General features: G+C 74.8%; 1 protein-coding gene across 1 annotated transcript; it reads right to left on the reverse strand.

Moving 5' to 3' along the window:
• Positions 1-2,117: 2,117 nt before the first annotated feature.
• SLC5A6 (solute carrier family 5 member 6) lies at positions 2,118-12,554 on the reverse strand. Its single transcript, XM_068936615.1, has 17 exons — positions 12,444-12,554; positions 9,224-9,349; positions 8,552-9,030; positions 8,238-8,303; positions 8,096-8,147; positions 7,897-7,964; positions 7,663-7,817; positions 7,367-7,507; positions 7,145-7,274; positions 6,960-7,048; positions 6,754-6,866; positions 6,605-6,672; positions 6,435-6,521; positions 6,145-6,332; positions 5,926-6,029; positions 2,696-2,817; positions 2,118-2,617 (listed from the first exon to the last, which is right to left on the reverse strand). The coding sequence occupies exons 3-17, from the start codon at positions 8,879-8,881 to the stop codon at positions 2,441-2,443; spliced, it is 1,890 nt and encodes a 629-aa protein (XP_068792716.1). The 5' UTR covers positions 8,882-9,030; positions 9,224-9,349; positions 12,444-12,554; the 3' UTR covers positions 2,118-2,440.
• Between the last annotated feature and the right edge of the window lie 3,239 nt (positions 12,555-15,793).

The following is a 15,793-nucleotide window of genomic DNA, read 5'->3' on the forward strand; positions in this document are numbered from 1 at the left end:
TGGGTCCCCCAGTGTCCCCAGTGCATGCTGCCGGTTGGTCTTGGGTCCCCCAGTGCCCCCAGTGCATGCTGCCAGCCACTCCCAGTTCCCCCTGTGCATGCTGCTGGCCAGTCCCCAGGTCCCCAGTTCCCCCAGTGCATGCTGCTGGCCAGTCCCCGAGTCCCCAGTGCCCCTAGTGTGTGCTGCCAGCTGGCCCCAGTGCCCCCAGTGCATGCTGCTGGCCAGTCCCTGGGTCCCCCAGTGTCCCCAGTGCATGCTGCCGGTTGGTCTTGGGTCCCCCAGTGCCCCCAGTGCATGCTGCCAGCCACTCCCAGTTCCCCCTGTGCATGCTGCTGGCCAGTCCCCAGGTCCCCAGTTCCCCCAGTGCATGCTGCTGGCCAGTCCCCGAGTCCCCAGTGCCCCTAGTGTGTGCTGCCAGCTGGCCCCAGTGCCCCCAGTGCATGCTGCCGGCCAGTCCCCGAGTCCCCCAGTGCCCCCAGTGCATGCTGCCAGCCACTCCCAGTTCCCCCAGTGCATGCTGCTGGCCAGTCGCCGAGTCCCCAGTGCCCCCAGTGTGTGCTGCCAGCCACTCCCAGTTCCCCCTGTGCATGCTGCCAGCCAGTCCCCAGGTCCCCCAGTGTCCCCAGTGCATGCTGCTGGCTGGTCTCGGGTCCCCCAGTGCCCCCAGTGCATGCTGCTGGCCGGTCCTGGGTCCCCCAGTGCCCCCAGTGCATGCTGCCAGCCACTCCCAGTTCCCCCAGTGCATGCTGCTGGCCAGTCCCCGAGTCCCCAGTGCACCCAGTGTGTGCTGCCAGCTGGCCCCAGTGCCCCCAGTGCATGCTGCTGGCCAGTCCCCAGGTCCCCCAGTGTCCCCAGTGCATGCTGCCGGTTGGTCTCGGGTCCCCCAGTGCCCCCAGTGCATGCTGCCAGCCACTCCCAGTTCCCCCAGTGCATGCTGCCGGCCAGTCGCCGGTCCACCAGTGCTCCCAGCGCATGCTGCCAGCTGGTCCCAGATCCCCCAGTATGTGTTGCTGGCTGGTCCCAGTTCCCCCAGCGCATGCTATCAGCCGGTCCCTGGGTCCACGATGCCCCCAGTGCATGCTGCCGGCCGGTCCCCTGGTTCCCCAGTGCTCCCAGTGCCTGCTGCCAGCCAGTCCCAGTTCACCCAGTGCCCGCAGTGCATGCTGTCAGCCAGTCCCGGGTCCACCAGTGCCCCCAGCATGTGCTGTCAGCAGGTCCCAGGTCACCCAGTGCCCCCAGTGCATGCTGCTGGCTGATCCCAGTTCCCCCAGTGCCCCTAGCGTGTACTGCCAGCCAGTCCCCGGTCCACCAGTGCCCCCAGTGTCCACTGTCAGCTGGTCCCAGGTCCCTCAGTGCCCCCAGTGCATGCTGCTGGCTGGTCCCAGGTCCCCCAGTGCCCGCTGCCAGCCAGTCCTGCATCCCCCAGTGCCCCCACTGCATGCTGCTGGCCGGTTCCAGGTCCCCCAGTGCCCCCAGTGCCCACTGCCAGCCAGTCCCAGGTCCCCCAGTATGTGCTGCTGGCTGGCCCCAGTTCCCCCAGTGCATGCTGCCAGCCACTCCCAGTGCCCCCAGTGCGTGCTGCCAGCTGGTCCCAGTTCCCCCAGTGCTGCCGCCAGCCAGTCCCAGTGCCCCCAGTGCATGCTGCTGGCTGGTCCCAGTTTTCCCAGTGCCCCCAACACGTGCTGCCGGCTGGTCCCAGTTCCCCCAGTGCCGCCGCCAGCCCGACCCCGTCTCTTGCAGAAGTGGCCGATGCGCTCCCGCCTCTTCGCCGGCCCCTGGGGGGCCCCGGCCCCGACCCCCCGGCGGCGGCCGCAGCACCGGGCGGCCCCCCCCAGCCCGCCCGCCGTGGGGCTGGCCCCCCCCGACCCCTACCCTGACCCAGCTGCGGGCACCCCATGGCGCGGGGGGCCGGCCCACGCCGGGGGCTCATGGGGAGCCCGGGCGAGGGGGGGGGGGGGCGCGCAGGACGCCGGGGCCCCGGCCTGGCCAAGCAGCTCCCGGCCCCCCCCCACCTGACAATAAACCCTGCCGAACGCAGCGCGCCTGCCCTCCCTCCCGCCTGCGCCCCGCGCCGCCGCCGTCCCCCCCGGGGGGGCGTGGGAGGGGGTCCGACACCTGCAGGGGAACGGTTTATTGGGGGGGGGGGGACAAGCCGGCGCGGTAAGGCACGTGGCCCCGGGCGGGGGGCCGGGGTGGGCGACCCCTCCCGCTCGTCCCCCCAGCACTGGTCCCAGAGCCGCGGGGAGCCGGGCAGGGGGCACGGACCCCCCCCCACCAGGGGTTGGGGCTGGTCCCACGGCGCCCTGGCGCGCAGCAGCGGTGCAGCCCCCCGGGGCAGGGACCTCCCCTCCCCCCCCAGTTTTTGGTGCTCTCTGGCCTTGTGCAAGAGCCCCGCGGTGGTCCGTGCCCCCTGGCCGGGGGGGGGGGGGCGGGTGCCGGCTCAGAACGACGTCTCCTGCACGGTGTAGGCGGGAGCCCCCACCGGGCGGATGTAGCCCTGTCCTTCCTCCTCCTCCTCCTCCTCGTCCCGCGGCCGCGTGCCGCCGGCGGGGCCGTTGGGCAGCCCGTTGCTGCTCTTGAGCACGGCGTGGGGGGGCTGCGGCGCCCCGGCCGCCTCCTGCGGGCAGAGGGCGGTGGCGGGCGGCGGGCAGGGGGCCGGGGTCGCTGCGGGACCCCCGGCCCCCCCCCCCCTCACCTGGCCAGCGGAGCGCACGCCGCAGCGCAGCTTCTCCCGGCACCTCGGCGGCAGGCAGCAGAAGAGGCGAGGCAGCACGGGGTAGATGGTGCGGGGGTCCACGGCCTCCCCCGGCGTGGGGCCTGGCGGCAGAGCGGGGCAGGGGGCTGCAGCAGCCCCCTCGGTGCGCAGCCCCCCCCCCCCCCCCGGATTGCAGCCCCCTGGTGCGGCCCCCCCGACCCACAGAGCCCCAGGTGCAGCCCCCCAACCGTGCAGCCTCTCCATATATGCAGACCCCCAGCTCGCAGCCCCCCGACCCACAGAGCCCTGGTGCAGTCCCCCCGACTGTGCAGCCCCTCTGGATATGCAGACCCCCAGCTCGCAGCCCCCCAACCCACAGAGCCCTGGTGCAGTCCCCCCGACTGTGCAGCCCCTCCGGATATGCAGACCCCCAGCTCGCAGCCCCCCGACCCACAGAGCCCTGGTGCAGTCCCCCCGACTGTGCAGCCCCTCCGGATATGCAGACCCCCAGCTCGCAGCCCCCCGACCCACAGAGCCCTGGTGCAGTCCCCCCGACTGTGCAGCCCCTCCGGATATGCAGACCCCCAGCTCGCAGCCCCCCGACCCACAGAGCCCTGGTGCAGTCCCCCCGACTGTGCAGCCCCTCCGGATATGCAGACCCCCAGCTCGCAGCCCCCCGACCCACAGAGCCCTGGTGCAGTCCCCCCGACTGTGCAGCCCCTCTGGATATGCAGACCCCCAGCTCGCAGCCCCCCGACCCACAGAGCCCTGGTGCAGTCCCCCCGACTGTGCAGCCCCTCTGGATATGCAGACCCCCAGCTCGCAGCCCCCCGACCCACAGAGCCCTGGTGCAGTCCCCCCGACTGTGCAGCCCCTCTGGATATGCAGACCCCCAGCTCGCAGCCCCCCGACCCACAGAGCCCTGGTGCAGTCCCCCCGACTGTGCAGCCCCTCCGGATATGCAGACCCCCAGCTCGCAGCCCCCCGACCCACAGAGCCCTGGTGCAGTCCCCCCAACTGTGCAGCCCCTCCGGATATGCAGACCCCCAGCTCGCAGCCCCCCGACCCACAGAGCCCTGGTGCAGTCCCCCCGACTGTGCAGCCCCTCTGGATATGCAGACCCCCAGCTCGCAGCCCCCCGACCCACAGAGCCCTGGTGCAGCCCCCCCCGACTGTGCAGCCCCTCTGGATATGCAGACCCCCAGCTCGCAGCCCCCCGACCCACAGAGCCCTGGTGCAGTCCCCCCGACTGTGCAGCCCCTCTGGATATGCAGACCCCCAGCTCGCAGCCCCCCGACCCACAGAGCCCTGGTGCAGCCCCCCACGACTGTGCAGCCCCTCCGGATATGCAGACCCCCCTGCTCGCAGCCCTCTGGTGCAGCCCCCCTGTGCAGCCCCCTGACCGTGCAGCCCCCTCCAGATACGCAGACCCCCCGGGACTGCAGCCCCCCGACCCACAGAGCCCTGGTGCAGCCCCCCAACCGTGCAGCCCCTCCGATACACAGACCCCCAGCTCGCAGCCCCCTGGTGCAGTCCCCCGACCCACAGAGCCCCAGTGCAGCCCCCAGCTGTGCAGCCCTCCCAGACACGCAGCCCCCCCAGCTCACAGCCCTCTGGTGCAGCCCCCCGACCGTGCAGCCGCTCTGGATACGCAGACCCCCGACCATGCAGCCCCCTGACCCACAGAGCCCCGGTGCAGTCCCCAGTCATGCAGCCTCTCTGGACACACAGACCCCCCGGCTCGCAGCCCCCTGGTGTAGCCCCCAACATGAACTCCCCGGGCTGTGCAGCCCCTCCAGATACGCAGCCCCCTGGTGTAGCCCCCTGACACGCACTCCCCCAGTCGTGCAGCCCCCCAGCCGTGCAGCCCCCTAGCCCTGCAGTCCCCCAGCACGCACTCCACCGGTTGTGCAGCCCCTCCAGATACACAGACCCCTGGGTCGCAGCCCCCTGGCGTAGCCCCCCGGCATGCACTCCCCTGGCCGTGCAGCCCCCCGGCTCGCAGCCCCCCAACACGCACTCCCCGACACGTGCTCCCCCAGCTGTGCAGCCCCCCGGCCGTGCAGCCCCCGACACGTACTCCTCCGGGTGCGCAGCCCCCCAACATGCACTCCCCCGGGTGCGCAGCCCCCCAATACGCACTCCCCCAGCTGTGCTGGCCCCCGGCTGCACAGCCCCCTGGCCGTGCAGCCCCCCGACACGTGCTCCCCCAGCTGAGCAGCCCCCTGGGCACGCAGCCCCCCGGCCATGCAGCCCCCCGACATGCACTCCCTCAGCCGCGCAGCCCCCCGACATGCACTCCCCCCAGCTGCGCAGCCCCCCGGCTGTGCAGCCCCCCGGCCGCGCAGCCCCCCGACATGCACTCCCTCATCAGTGCAGCCCCCCAACCGCGCAGGCCCCTGGCCGCGCAGCCCCCTGACACGCACTCCCCCAGCTGTGCAGCCCCCCGACCGTGCAGCCCCCTGCTGCACAGCCCCCCGGCCACGCAGCCCCCCGACACGTGCTCCCCCAGCTGTGCAGCCCCCTGGGCACGCAGCCCCCCGGCCATGCAGCCCCCCGACATGCACTCCCCCCAGCTGCACAGCCCCCCAGCTGTGCAGCCCCCCGGCCGCGCAGCTCCCCGACACGCACTCCCTCAGCCGTGCAGCCCCCCAGCCACGCAGTCCCCCCAGCTCGCAGCCCCCCGACACGCACTCCCCCAGCCACACAGCCCCCCGCCGTGCAGCCCCGCGGCTGCGCAGCCCCGCGGCTGCGCAGCCCCCCGACACGCACTCCCTCAGCTGTGCAGCCCCCCGGCCGCGCAGCCCCCCGACACGCACTCCCTCAGCTGTGCAGCCCCCCGGCCGCACAGTCCCCCCAGCTCGCAGCTCCCTGACACGCACTCCCCCAGCCGTGCAGCCCCCCGACCACGCAGCCCCCCGGCCGCGCAGTCCCCCCAGCTCGCAGCCCCCCGACACGCACCCCCCCAGCCACGCAGCCCCCCGGCCGCGCAGCCCCCCGACACGCACTCCCCCAGCCGTGCAGCCCCCCGGCCGCGCAGCCCCCTGCTGCACAGCCCCCCGGCCGCGCAGCCCCCCGACACGCACTCCCCCAGCCGTGCAGCCCCCCGGCCGCGCAGCCCCCTGCTGCACAGCCCCCCGGCCACGCAGCCCCCCGACACGCACTCCCCCAGCCGCGCAGCCCCCCGGCCGCGCAGCCCCCCCACCGTGCCGCCCCCCGGGCGCCCGCACCGGTGAGCAGGCTGACGAGGAGCCCCACGAGGATGACGGTGGTGGAGTTGTGGGCGCTGTACCACATGTAGGACAGGTTGTAAAACTTCTGCAGGCCGGTGGGGCTGCGGGGACAGCGAGGGGGGCGGTGACGGGGGGGGACGGAGCGGCAGCAGGGGAGGGGGGACCGGCAGCATCCCCCCCCCCAAAGTGTGGCCGCAGGACCCCGAGGCCGCTCACCTCTGCGGGGCCGGCGTGGAGGCGAGCAGGGTGGCCGCCAGGACGGTGGTGAGGTTGCCGGCGGGGGGCCCGGCGGCGGTGCCGTTGGGCGGCGGGGCCCCGCCGGCCGCCCGCCCGTTCTGCACCAGGCTGCCGATGCCGACCCAGAAGGCCATGGCCAGACCCGCCGCCAGCCCCACCACGGCACCCTACGCGGCAAAGCACGGGGCGCCGATGGCAGCGGGGTGCCGGGCCGGCTGCCGGGGCCGTTGCGGCCCCGGCCGGCGGCGCGGGACGCGCTCGCTACTCACCGTGGGGTTGGCGCAGGGGAAGAACATGCCGAGGCAGAAGAGGCCCAGCAGCGGGCCGCCCACCATGCCGAAGATGCTGATGGCGGCCTGCGGGGACACCGGCGGGGCTGAGGCCCGGACCACCGCCCCGCCGGTGGGCCCCCCGCACCCCTGCGGCGGCTGCGCCCTACCTGCAGCACGGGGCCCATCACGGAGGAGGCGTAGGCCATGCCCAAGCAGAGCAGCCCGTAGCCCAGAGCTGCGGGGAGGAGAGCCGGGGTCACGACGGGGCCGCGTCCCACCACCGCCGCCGCCGCCCCCCGGCCGCCCCACGGCTCACCCAGCAGCTTGGAGAGCAGCGTGGCCCGCGACTCCGGGAGGTCGGGCAAGTGGGGCCGCACCAGGTCCTCCATGGTGACGGTGGCCAGCGAGTTAAAGGCGGAGGAGATGGTGCTGCGAAGGAGGAGGAGGGGGGCGGTGGAGAGGGTCCTGCCGGCGGCGGGGATGGCGATGGGACCCTCACCTACCTCAGGGACCCTCACCTACCTCAGGGACCCGCTGAACAGGCAGGCCACGAAGAGGCCCGGCAGCCCCGGCAGGTCCTTCAGCACGTCCATGACGAAGTAGAGCACCATCTGGGTGCAGGACGGCGGGGCTGAGAGCGGCCCCCGGCAGGGGCAGCCGGCTCGGGCTGCCGGGGGGGCGGCGGGGACGGGTACCTGCTACCGTACCTGGTCGGAGGAGGCCTGGCCGTGGCTGGGGGCGAGCGGGTGCTCCCGGTCGTAGACGAACATGACGAGGCCGGTGAGGCAGCTGAGACACAGCACGATCTGCTGGCAGGGGAAGACGGCGTAGCAGGAGCTGCGGGCGGGCGGCAGGAGGAAGGGAGAGGTGAGCTGGGGAGGGGGGCCGGCCAGCCCCACGCGCCCGGCCCGCTGCCCGGCCCCACTCACAGCACGGCCTCCTTCTCGCTGCGGGAGCTCAGGTACCGCTGCACCTGCGCCTGGTTCACCCCGTAGAGCGACAGCATCATGAAGACACCCCCGAACGCCAGGGTCCAGAAAGTGTGGCGCTCGAAGGGGTCGGGGTTGAGGCTGCGGAGACCCGTGGGGGAGGCCGGGGTCACGGCGGGGTGGGGAGGGGGGCTGCGGCGCAGCAGGACGGGCCGCTGCCCCCGGACCCCGACCCCTCCCCGGCCGCCGCGGCCCCCCTCTGGGTTGGGGGCAGCCCAGCCCCGGGCGGCGCTCACTCGACGCCGGAGATCTTGCCCTCCTCGCGCGCCAGGCGCCAGACGCGGGCGATGCCGCCCACCCGCTGGGCGCCCACCACGATGACGGCCAGCTGCCCCGCGAACATCACCAGCGTCTGGAAGACGTCGGTCCAGATGACGGCCTTCAGCCCGCCCTGCGGAGGGACAGCGCCCGCGTCACGCAACCCCGGGGACGGGGGACCCGTGCCCAGCCCGGCGCCGGCACCGACTCACCAGCGTGGTGTACAGCGTGCAGACCAGCCCTATGGTGAGCACCGCGCTCCACAGGTCAAAGCCCGTCACTGGAAGCGGAGCGGGCGGTCAACGAGCAGCGGCAGCCCACCGCCGGCGGCAGGAGCTGCGCTGCCCCCGCCAGCACCCAGCCCCCGGGCTCCCCAGGCTGGGTGAGACCCCCCCCTCCCCAGCCCCTTACCTGCGTTGAGGGCCAGCGCGGGCGCGTAGAGCACCACCCCCATGTAGATGACCTGCGGGGAGAGCAGCGCTCGCAGCGCCGGGCCGGCAGGGCGTGCGGCCGCGGCCCTCGCGGGGGTCTCCCCCCCCCCCGCCCCACTCACCATCTGGAAGATGAAGGTGACGGTGCCGCAGATGCGCACGGCCTTGTTGAAGCGCAGCTCCAGGTACTGCGGGGAGGGGGGGGCAGAGAGGGCGTCGGGGACCCGTCCCCGTCCCCCCCTCTTCCTGCCGCGGGGCGGGCGTGCAGCGAAGACGTCCCCGGCGGCCCCCGGCTCGGCACCCCCGAAACCGGCAGCTCCTGCTGCCGCGACCGGGCCAGCCAGCGCCGGGACAAACGGCGCGGAGCGGGCAGGGGGGAGCGTCCGCTCGGCCACGGCAGGCCTGACGCCAGGACAAGGGGCACGGCCCCGCTCACCTCGTAGGTGCTGGTGAGCTGCAGGCGGTAGAAGACGGGGATGAAGACGTGCGCCGGGATGAGCAGCCCCAGGAGGTAGGAGCAGCCGAGGAACCAGTACTCGGTGCCGAAGCGGTAGATCTCGGCCGGCGCGCCCAGGATGGCCACGGCCGACTGGAAGGTGGCCAGCAAGGAGAGGGCCACGGGCAGGAAGCCCATGTTGCGGTTGGCCAGGAGGAACTCCTGCACCGTGCGCTGCCGGCCCCCGCTCAGCGCGTAGAACAGCCCGATGGCCGACGACAGCACCAGCAGCAGCGCGAAGATGATGTAGTCGATCGCCGTGAACTCCATGGCGAGGGCGTCCCGTTACCGCTCGCCCGCCGTACCTGCTCCCACCAGGCCACCTGCCCGGCACGCTCCCTCGCCGGCTCATGGGCGCGCCGATGCCCGGCGGCCGCCCTGGCAGCGGGTCCGGGCCGGCATCCCGCCGGAGCGCCGAGCTGCAAGGGAAGGGAGGGCAGGGTGAGGAGGCGCCGGCGGGGCTGAGCGCGGGGCACGCCGTCCCGCTGCTCCGACGCCCGGGTCCGGACCAGGAGCTGGGAGCAAGCGGCACAAGGGACCTTCGCTCGCGCGGCTAATCTCAGCCCGTCTCAAGGACCCGGCAGGGGCGGGGGAGAGGAACAGGAACGTCACCTTAGCCCTCCCACCCGCTCTGGGCAGGGTTCGGCGCCGGGCTCCTGGCGCTCTCGGCGCGCCGCCGCCTCCTCCCGCCGCCTGGTCGCCTCCACCGGCCTCTCCGCGTCCAAGGCAAACGGGAACCTGCTCCAAGGAACACCAAGAGCCCGGCTGCAAAAACAGACCCACCCAGAGCCGCGGCCCCGCGCAGCCCCGCCAAACCCGGCTGCACCCGGCCCACGCAGCCAAACCCACCCCGGGAACGAGACCGGCCGGCCGAGCTCGGCTGCACCCGGCCCACGCAGCCAAACCCACCGCGGCCACCCCGGGAACGAGACCGTCCCGCCAAACCCGGCTGCACCCGGCCCGTGCAACCAAACCCACCGCGGCCACCCCGGGAACGAGACCGGCCGGCCGAGCTCGGCTGCACCCGGCCCACGCAACCAAACCCACCGCGGCCACCCCGGGAACGAGACCGGCCGGCCGAGCTCGGCTGCACCCGGCCCACGCAACCAAACCCACCGCGGCCACCCCAGGAACGAGACCGGCTGGCCGAGCTCGGCTGCACCCGGCCCACGCAGCCAAACCCACCGCGGCCACCCCGGGAACGAGACCGTCCCGCCAAACCCGGCAGCGAGCGGGACGGGCCGGCCGGGGGCAGCACGGCCCCCCAGCAGCGGGACAGGGACCCTCGTGCCCTCCGGTGGGCGCCCAGACCCCCCCCAACCCCGCGCCGTGGGGCGGGCAGGGGGCACGGCCGCGATCCGCCCAGGAATGCCTGGGGCACGCCGACGGGGATTAAGCTGAGCCTGGCAGCGCCTGGCACCGGGGGCGGCTTGCCCGGACCTGCCGGCCTCGGCGGGGAGGCGGCGCGGGCAGGGGGGGCCCGCCGCCGCCGCCCCCACCCAGCGCGAAGGGAGGGAGGCAGGGAGGGAAGGGGGTGAGAGGGCAGCACGCCTCCCGCCGCCCGGCCCGGCCCTGCCCGGCACGCCGCAGCGCCCAGGCAGGGTCCAAGGTCACCCGCACGCTCCAGCCCGCAGACTAAACACGGGGCGGCTGGCGCCCGCTGCCCAGCGCCGACCCCACGGGCCCCCGGCCCAAGGACTGCTGCCCGGCGGCCCCGGGACCCCCCGGCTCAAGGCCCCGCTGCACCGGCCCCAATGTCCCCTGCCTGCAGCCCTGCTCCTCCGTCCCCTCCCTGTCCCCAATGTCCCCTGCCCGCAGCCCTGCTCCTCCGTCCCCTCCCTGTCACCAATGTCCCCTGCCCGCAGCCCTGCTCCTCCGTCCCCTCCCTGTCACCAATGTCCCCTGCCCGCAGCCCTGCTCCTCCGTCCCCTCCCTGTCCCCGGTGTCTCTGCCCGCAGCCCTGCTCCTCCATCACCTCCCTGTCACCAATGTCCCCTGCCGGCAGCCCTGCTCCTCCGTCCCCTCCCTGTCACCAATGTCCCTGCCCGCAGCCCTGCTCCTCTGTCCCCTCCCTGTCCCCGGTGTCCCTGCCGCAGCAATGCTCCTCCATCCCCTCCCTGTCACCGGTGTCCCTGCCCGCAGCAATGCTCCTCTGTCCCCTCCCTGTCCCCGGTGTCCCTGCCCGCAGCCCTGCTCCTCCATCCCCTCCCTGTCCCCAGTGTCCCCTGCCCGCAGCCCTGCTCCTCCGTCCCCTCCCTGTCACCAATGACCCCTGCCCGCAGCCCTGCTCCTCCATCCCCTCCCTGTCCCCGGTGTCCCTGTCTGGAGCCCTGCTCCTTCGTCTCCTCCATGTCCCTGCTGTCCCCGGTGTCCCTGCCCGCAGCCCTGCTCCTCCGTCCCCTCCCTGTCCCCGGTGTCCCTGCCCGCAGCCCTGCTCCTCCGTCCCCTCCCTGTCACCAATGTCCCCTGCCCGCAGCCCTGCTCCTCCGTCCCCTCCCTGTCACCAATGTCCCTGCCCGCAGCCCTGCTCCTCCGTCCCCTCCCTGTCACCAATGACCCCTGCCCGCAGCCCTGCTCCTCCGTCCCCTCCCTGTCACCAATGACCCCTGCCCGCAGCCCTGCTCCTCCGTCCCCTCCCTGTCACCAATGTCCCCTGCCCGCAGCCCTGCTCCTCCGTCCCCTCCCTGTCACCAATGACCCCTGCCCGCAGCCCTGCTCCTCCATCCCCTCCCTGTCCCCGGTGTCCCTGTCTGGAGCCCTGCTCCTTCGTCTCCTCCATGTCCCTGCTGTCCCCGGTGTCCCTGCCCGCAGCCCTGCTCCTCCGTCCCCTCCCTGTCCCCGGTGTCCCTGCCCGCAGCCCTGCTCCTTCGTCTCCTCCATGTCCCCTCCCTGTCACCAATGACCCCTGCCCGCAGCAATGCTCCTCCGTCCCCTCCCTGTCCCCGGTGTCCCCTGCCCGCAGCCCTGCTCCTCCGTCCCCTCCCTGTCCCCGGTGTCCCTGCCCGCAGCCCTGCTCCTCCGTCCCCTCCCTGTCCCCGGTGTCTCTGCCCGCAGCCCTGCTCCTCCATCACCTCCCTGTCACCAATGTCCCTGCCCGCAGCCCTGCTCCTCCGTCCCCTCCCTGTCACCAATGTCCCTGCCCGCAGCCCTGCTCCTCCGTCCCCTCCCTGTCACCAATGTCCCCTGCCCGCAGCCCTGCTCCTCCATCACCTCCCTGTCCCCGGTGTCCCTGTCTGGAGCCCTGCTCCTTCGTCTCCTCCATGTCCCTGCTGTCCCCGGTGTCCCTGCCCGCAGCCCTGCTCCTCTGTCCCCTCCCTGTCCCCGGTGTCTCTGCCCGCAGCCCTGCTCCTCCATCCCCTCCCTGTCCCCGGTGTCTCTGCCCGCAGCCCTGCTCCTCCGTCCCCTCCCTGTCCCCGGTGTCCCCTGCCCGCAGCCCTGCTCCTCCGTCCCCTCCCTGTCCCCGGTGTCCCCTGCCCGCAGCCCTGCTCCTCCGTCCCCTCCCTGTCACCAATGTCCCCTGCCCGCAGCCCTGCTCCTCCGTCCCCTCCCTGTCCCCGGTGTCCCCTGCCCGCAGCCCTGCTCCTCCGTCCCCTCCATGTCCCCGGTGTCCCCTGCCCGCAGCCCTGCTCCTCCGTCCCCTCCCTGTCCCCGGTTTCCGCGGTGTCCCCGCCCGTAGCCCTGTCCCTCCGTCCCCTCCGTGTCCCCGGTGTCCCCGGTGTCCCCGCCCGGAGCCCTGCCCGCCGTGCCGTGTGCCCGCTGCCCGGACCCGGCTGCCCCCCCCGGCCCCGGTGCGGCCGGCGTGCCCCGAGCAGCGCGGCGGGCGGACGCTCACCGGGCGGCGGCGGCGGCGGCGGCGGCGTGGCCCGACCCACGTGCTGCCCTGGCCGCCGCCGGCCGCGCGCCTCGATGACGTCAGCCAGGGCAGCCGCCGCCGCGCTTCCGCCCCTGCCCCGCGCGCGCCGATGACGCCGCCGGCCGCCGCCGCCAATGGCCGCGCTGCACCTTCCCCCCTCCCAAAACCCCCCCCCTCGCGCATGCGCAGGCGCGCGGCCGTTGGTGACCCCGGGGGTCACGGGCCCCAACCGGTGCCGGCGGCGCCTCGGCCCGGGGCAGCGCGCCCAGGGCACGCCGCTCCGCTGCCCCGGCCCCCCCCCCCCGCGAGTCCAGAGGGCACCGGCGGCCTCCTGGGCCTCTCCGCTTCGGCCGAGCCCCGCGCCCGGCGCGGCCGGGGCAGCACGGGCCCCGCTTGGAGCCCCCCCGCCTTGGCGGTGCCGCGGCTCTCGGCACGTCCCGGTTAATGGCTCAGCTATTCCGGCCTGGGCCAGCCGCCGCGGGGCCCCCAGGCCGGCGTCCGCCGACTGCCCCGGCACGTCTCACCCCCCCCCCCCCCGCCGCCGCCACCGGCCCCGTCATCCATTCGCTCATTCCCCTGCCCCGGTGCCGGCACCAGCCGCGCACCCCCCCCCCAGAGCTGGGGCAGCACGCCCGCTCCCCGCCGGCCCCCCCCCCGGCTCGCTGCTGGGGCCGGCGGGGCCCTCCGGGAGCGGGATGGGGCTGGGTGCCGCCCCGTGCTGCGGTTCCTGCCCCACGGCGTCCCCGCAGCACCCCTGGGTGGCCCAGCCGCTGCGGGGCCAGGCGCCCGCCCGGGGCAGGGCCGTGCTCGCAGACCGCCCGGGAACGGGGCTGAGCGCGCCGGCCGCCCCCAGGGCCGCGCCAAACCCGCAGCCCGGCCCCGGACTCGCGCCCCCCGTCACCCCCGCGTCGCCCTGCCCCGAACTCGCGCCCCCGCGTCACCCCCGTGTCGCCCTGCCCCGAACTCGCGCCCCCGCGTCGCCCGGCCCCGAACTCGCGCCCCCGCATCGGCCCGCGTCGCCCGGCCCCGAACTCGCGCCCCCGCGTCACCCCCGTGTCACCCTGCCCTGAACTCGCGCCCCCGCGTCACCCCCGCGTCGCCCTGCCCCGAACTCGCGCCCCCGCGTCGCCCCGCGTCGCCCTGCCCCGAACTCGCGCCCCCGCGTCGCCCGGCCCCGAACTCGCGCCCCCGCGTCGCCCTGCCCCGAACTCGCGCCCCCGCGTCGCCCCCGCGTCGCCCGGCCCCGAACTCGCACCCCCGCGTCGCCCCGCGTCGCCCGGCCCCGAACTCGAGTGCAGGACCTTGTCCCGAACCGCCGCTGCCCTGCAGCACCTGCACTGCTGGGCACTGAACCTCATCACCCTGCCTCACCCCAGCCCCGACTGCAGCACGCCGTCCCGCCCTGCCCCGCACTGCCCCGGGCTGCACTGCCCTGCCCTGCGCAGCCCCTCGCCGTCCCGCCCCGCACTGCACTGCCCTGGGCCGCGCTGCGCAGCCCTGCACTGTCCTGCCCTGCACTGCACTGCCCTGGGCCGCACTGCACAGTCCCACACCGTCCCTCCCCGCACTGCACTGCCCTGGCCCGCACCGTGCAGCCCCGCACCGTCCCTCCCCGCACTGCACTGCCCTGGGCCGCACTGCACAGCCCCATACTGCACTGCACTGCCCTGGCCCACACCGCGCAGCCCCGCACCGTCCCTCCCTGCACTGCACTGCCCCGGGCCGCACTGCACAGCCCCACAATGCACTGCACTGCCCTGGGCCGCACTGCACAGCCCCACACTGCACTGCACTGCCCTGGCCCACACCGTGCAGCCCCGCACCGTCCCTCCCTGCACTGCACTGCCCCGGGCTGCACCGCACAGCCCCACACTGCACTGCACTGCCCTGGCCCACACCGTGCAGCCCCGCACCGTCCCTCCCCGCACTGCACTGCCCCGGGCCGCACCGCACAGCCCCACACTGCACTGCACTGCCCTGGCCCACACCGTGCAGCCCCGCACCGTCCCTCCCTGCACTGCACTGCCCTGGGCCGCACTGCACAGCCCCACAATACCCTGCACTGCCCTGGCCCACACCGTGCAGCCCCGCACCGTCCCTCCCTGCACTGCACTGCCCCGGGCCGCACTGCACAGCCCCACACTGCACTGCACTGCCCTGGCCCACACCGTGCAGCCCCGCACCGTCCCACCCCGCACTGCACTGCCCTGGGCTGCACCGCACAGCCCCACACTGCACTGCACTGCCCTGGCCCACACCGTGCAGCCCCGCACCGTCCCTCCCTGCACTGCACTGCCCTGGGCTGCACCGCACAGCCCCACACTGCACTGCACTGCCCTGGCCCACACCGCGCAGCCCCGCACCGTCCCTCCCTGCACTGCACTGCCCTGGGCCGCACTGCACAGCCCCACAATGCACTGCACTGCCCTGGGCCGCACTGCACAGCCCCATACTGCACTGCACTGCCCTGGCCCACACCGTGCAGCCCCGCACCGTCCCTCCCTGCACTGCACTGCCCCGGGCTGCACCGCACAGCCCCACACTGCACTGCACTGCCCTGGCCCACACCGTGCAGCCCCGCACCGTCCCTCCCCGCACTGCACTGCCCTGGGCTGCACCGCGCAGCCCCGCACCGTCCCTCCCCGCACTGCACTGCCCTGGCCCACACCGTGCAGCCCCGCACCGTCCCTCCCCGCACTGCACTGCCCTGGGCTGCACCGCGCAGCCCCGCACCGTCCCTCCCCGCACTGCACTGCCCTGGCCCACACCGTGCAGCCCCGCACCGTCCCTCCCCGCACTGCACTGCACTGGCCCACACCGTGCAGCCCCGCACCGTCCCTCCCCGCACTGCACTGCCCCGGGCCGCACCGCACAGCCCCACACTGCACTGCACTGCCCTGGCCCACACCGTGCAGCCCCGCACCGTCCCTCCCTGCACTGCACTGCCCTGGGCTGCACCGCACAGCCCCACACTGCACTGCACTGCCCTGGCCCACACCGTGCAGCCCCGCACCGTCCCACCCCGCACTGCACTGCCCCGGGCCGCACCGCCGCTGCCCGAGAGCACTGCGGACCCCGCACTGCGCTGCCCTGCGCCGCTCTGCGCTGCCCTGCAGCAGCTGCGCCTCCCGGCCCCGCCCCTCTCTGCCTGGCCCCGCCCCTCTCTGCCTGGCCCCGCCCCTCGCTCCAGGCCCCGCCCCTCTCCGCCAGCTGCAGCGCCCGCGCGGCCCGGCAGGGGGCGGCCTGGTGCCAGGTCCTCGGCGGGGCGGGGCGGGGGGCGGGGCCGGGAGCGAGGGGCGGGGCGGAGCCGGGAGCGAGGGGCGGGGCCG

Source organism: Struthio camelus, chromosome 3 (assembly GCF_040807025.1).
Source record: "Struthio camelus isolate bStrCam1 chromosome 3, bStrCam1.hap1, whole genome shotgun sequence".
NCBI classification, from domain to species: Eukaryota; Metazoa; Chordata; class Aves; order Struthioniformes; family Struthionidae; genus Struthio; species Struthio camelus.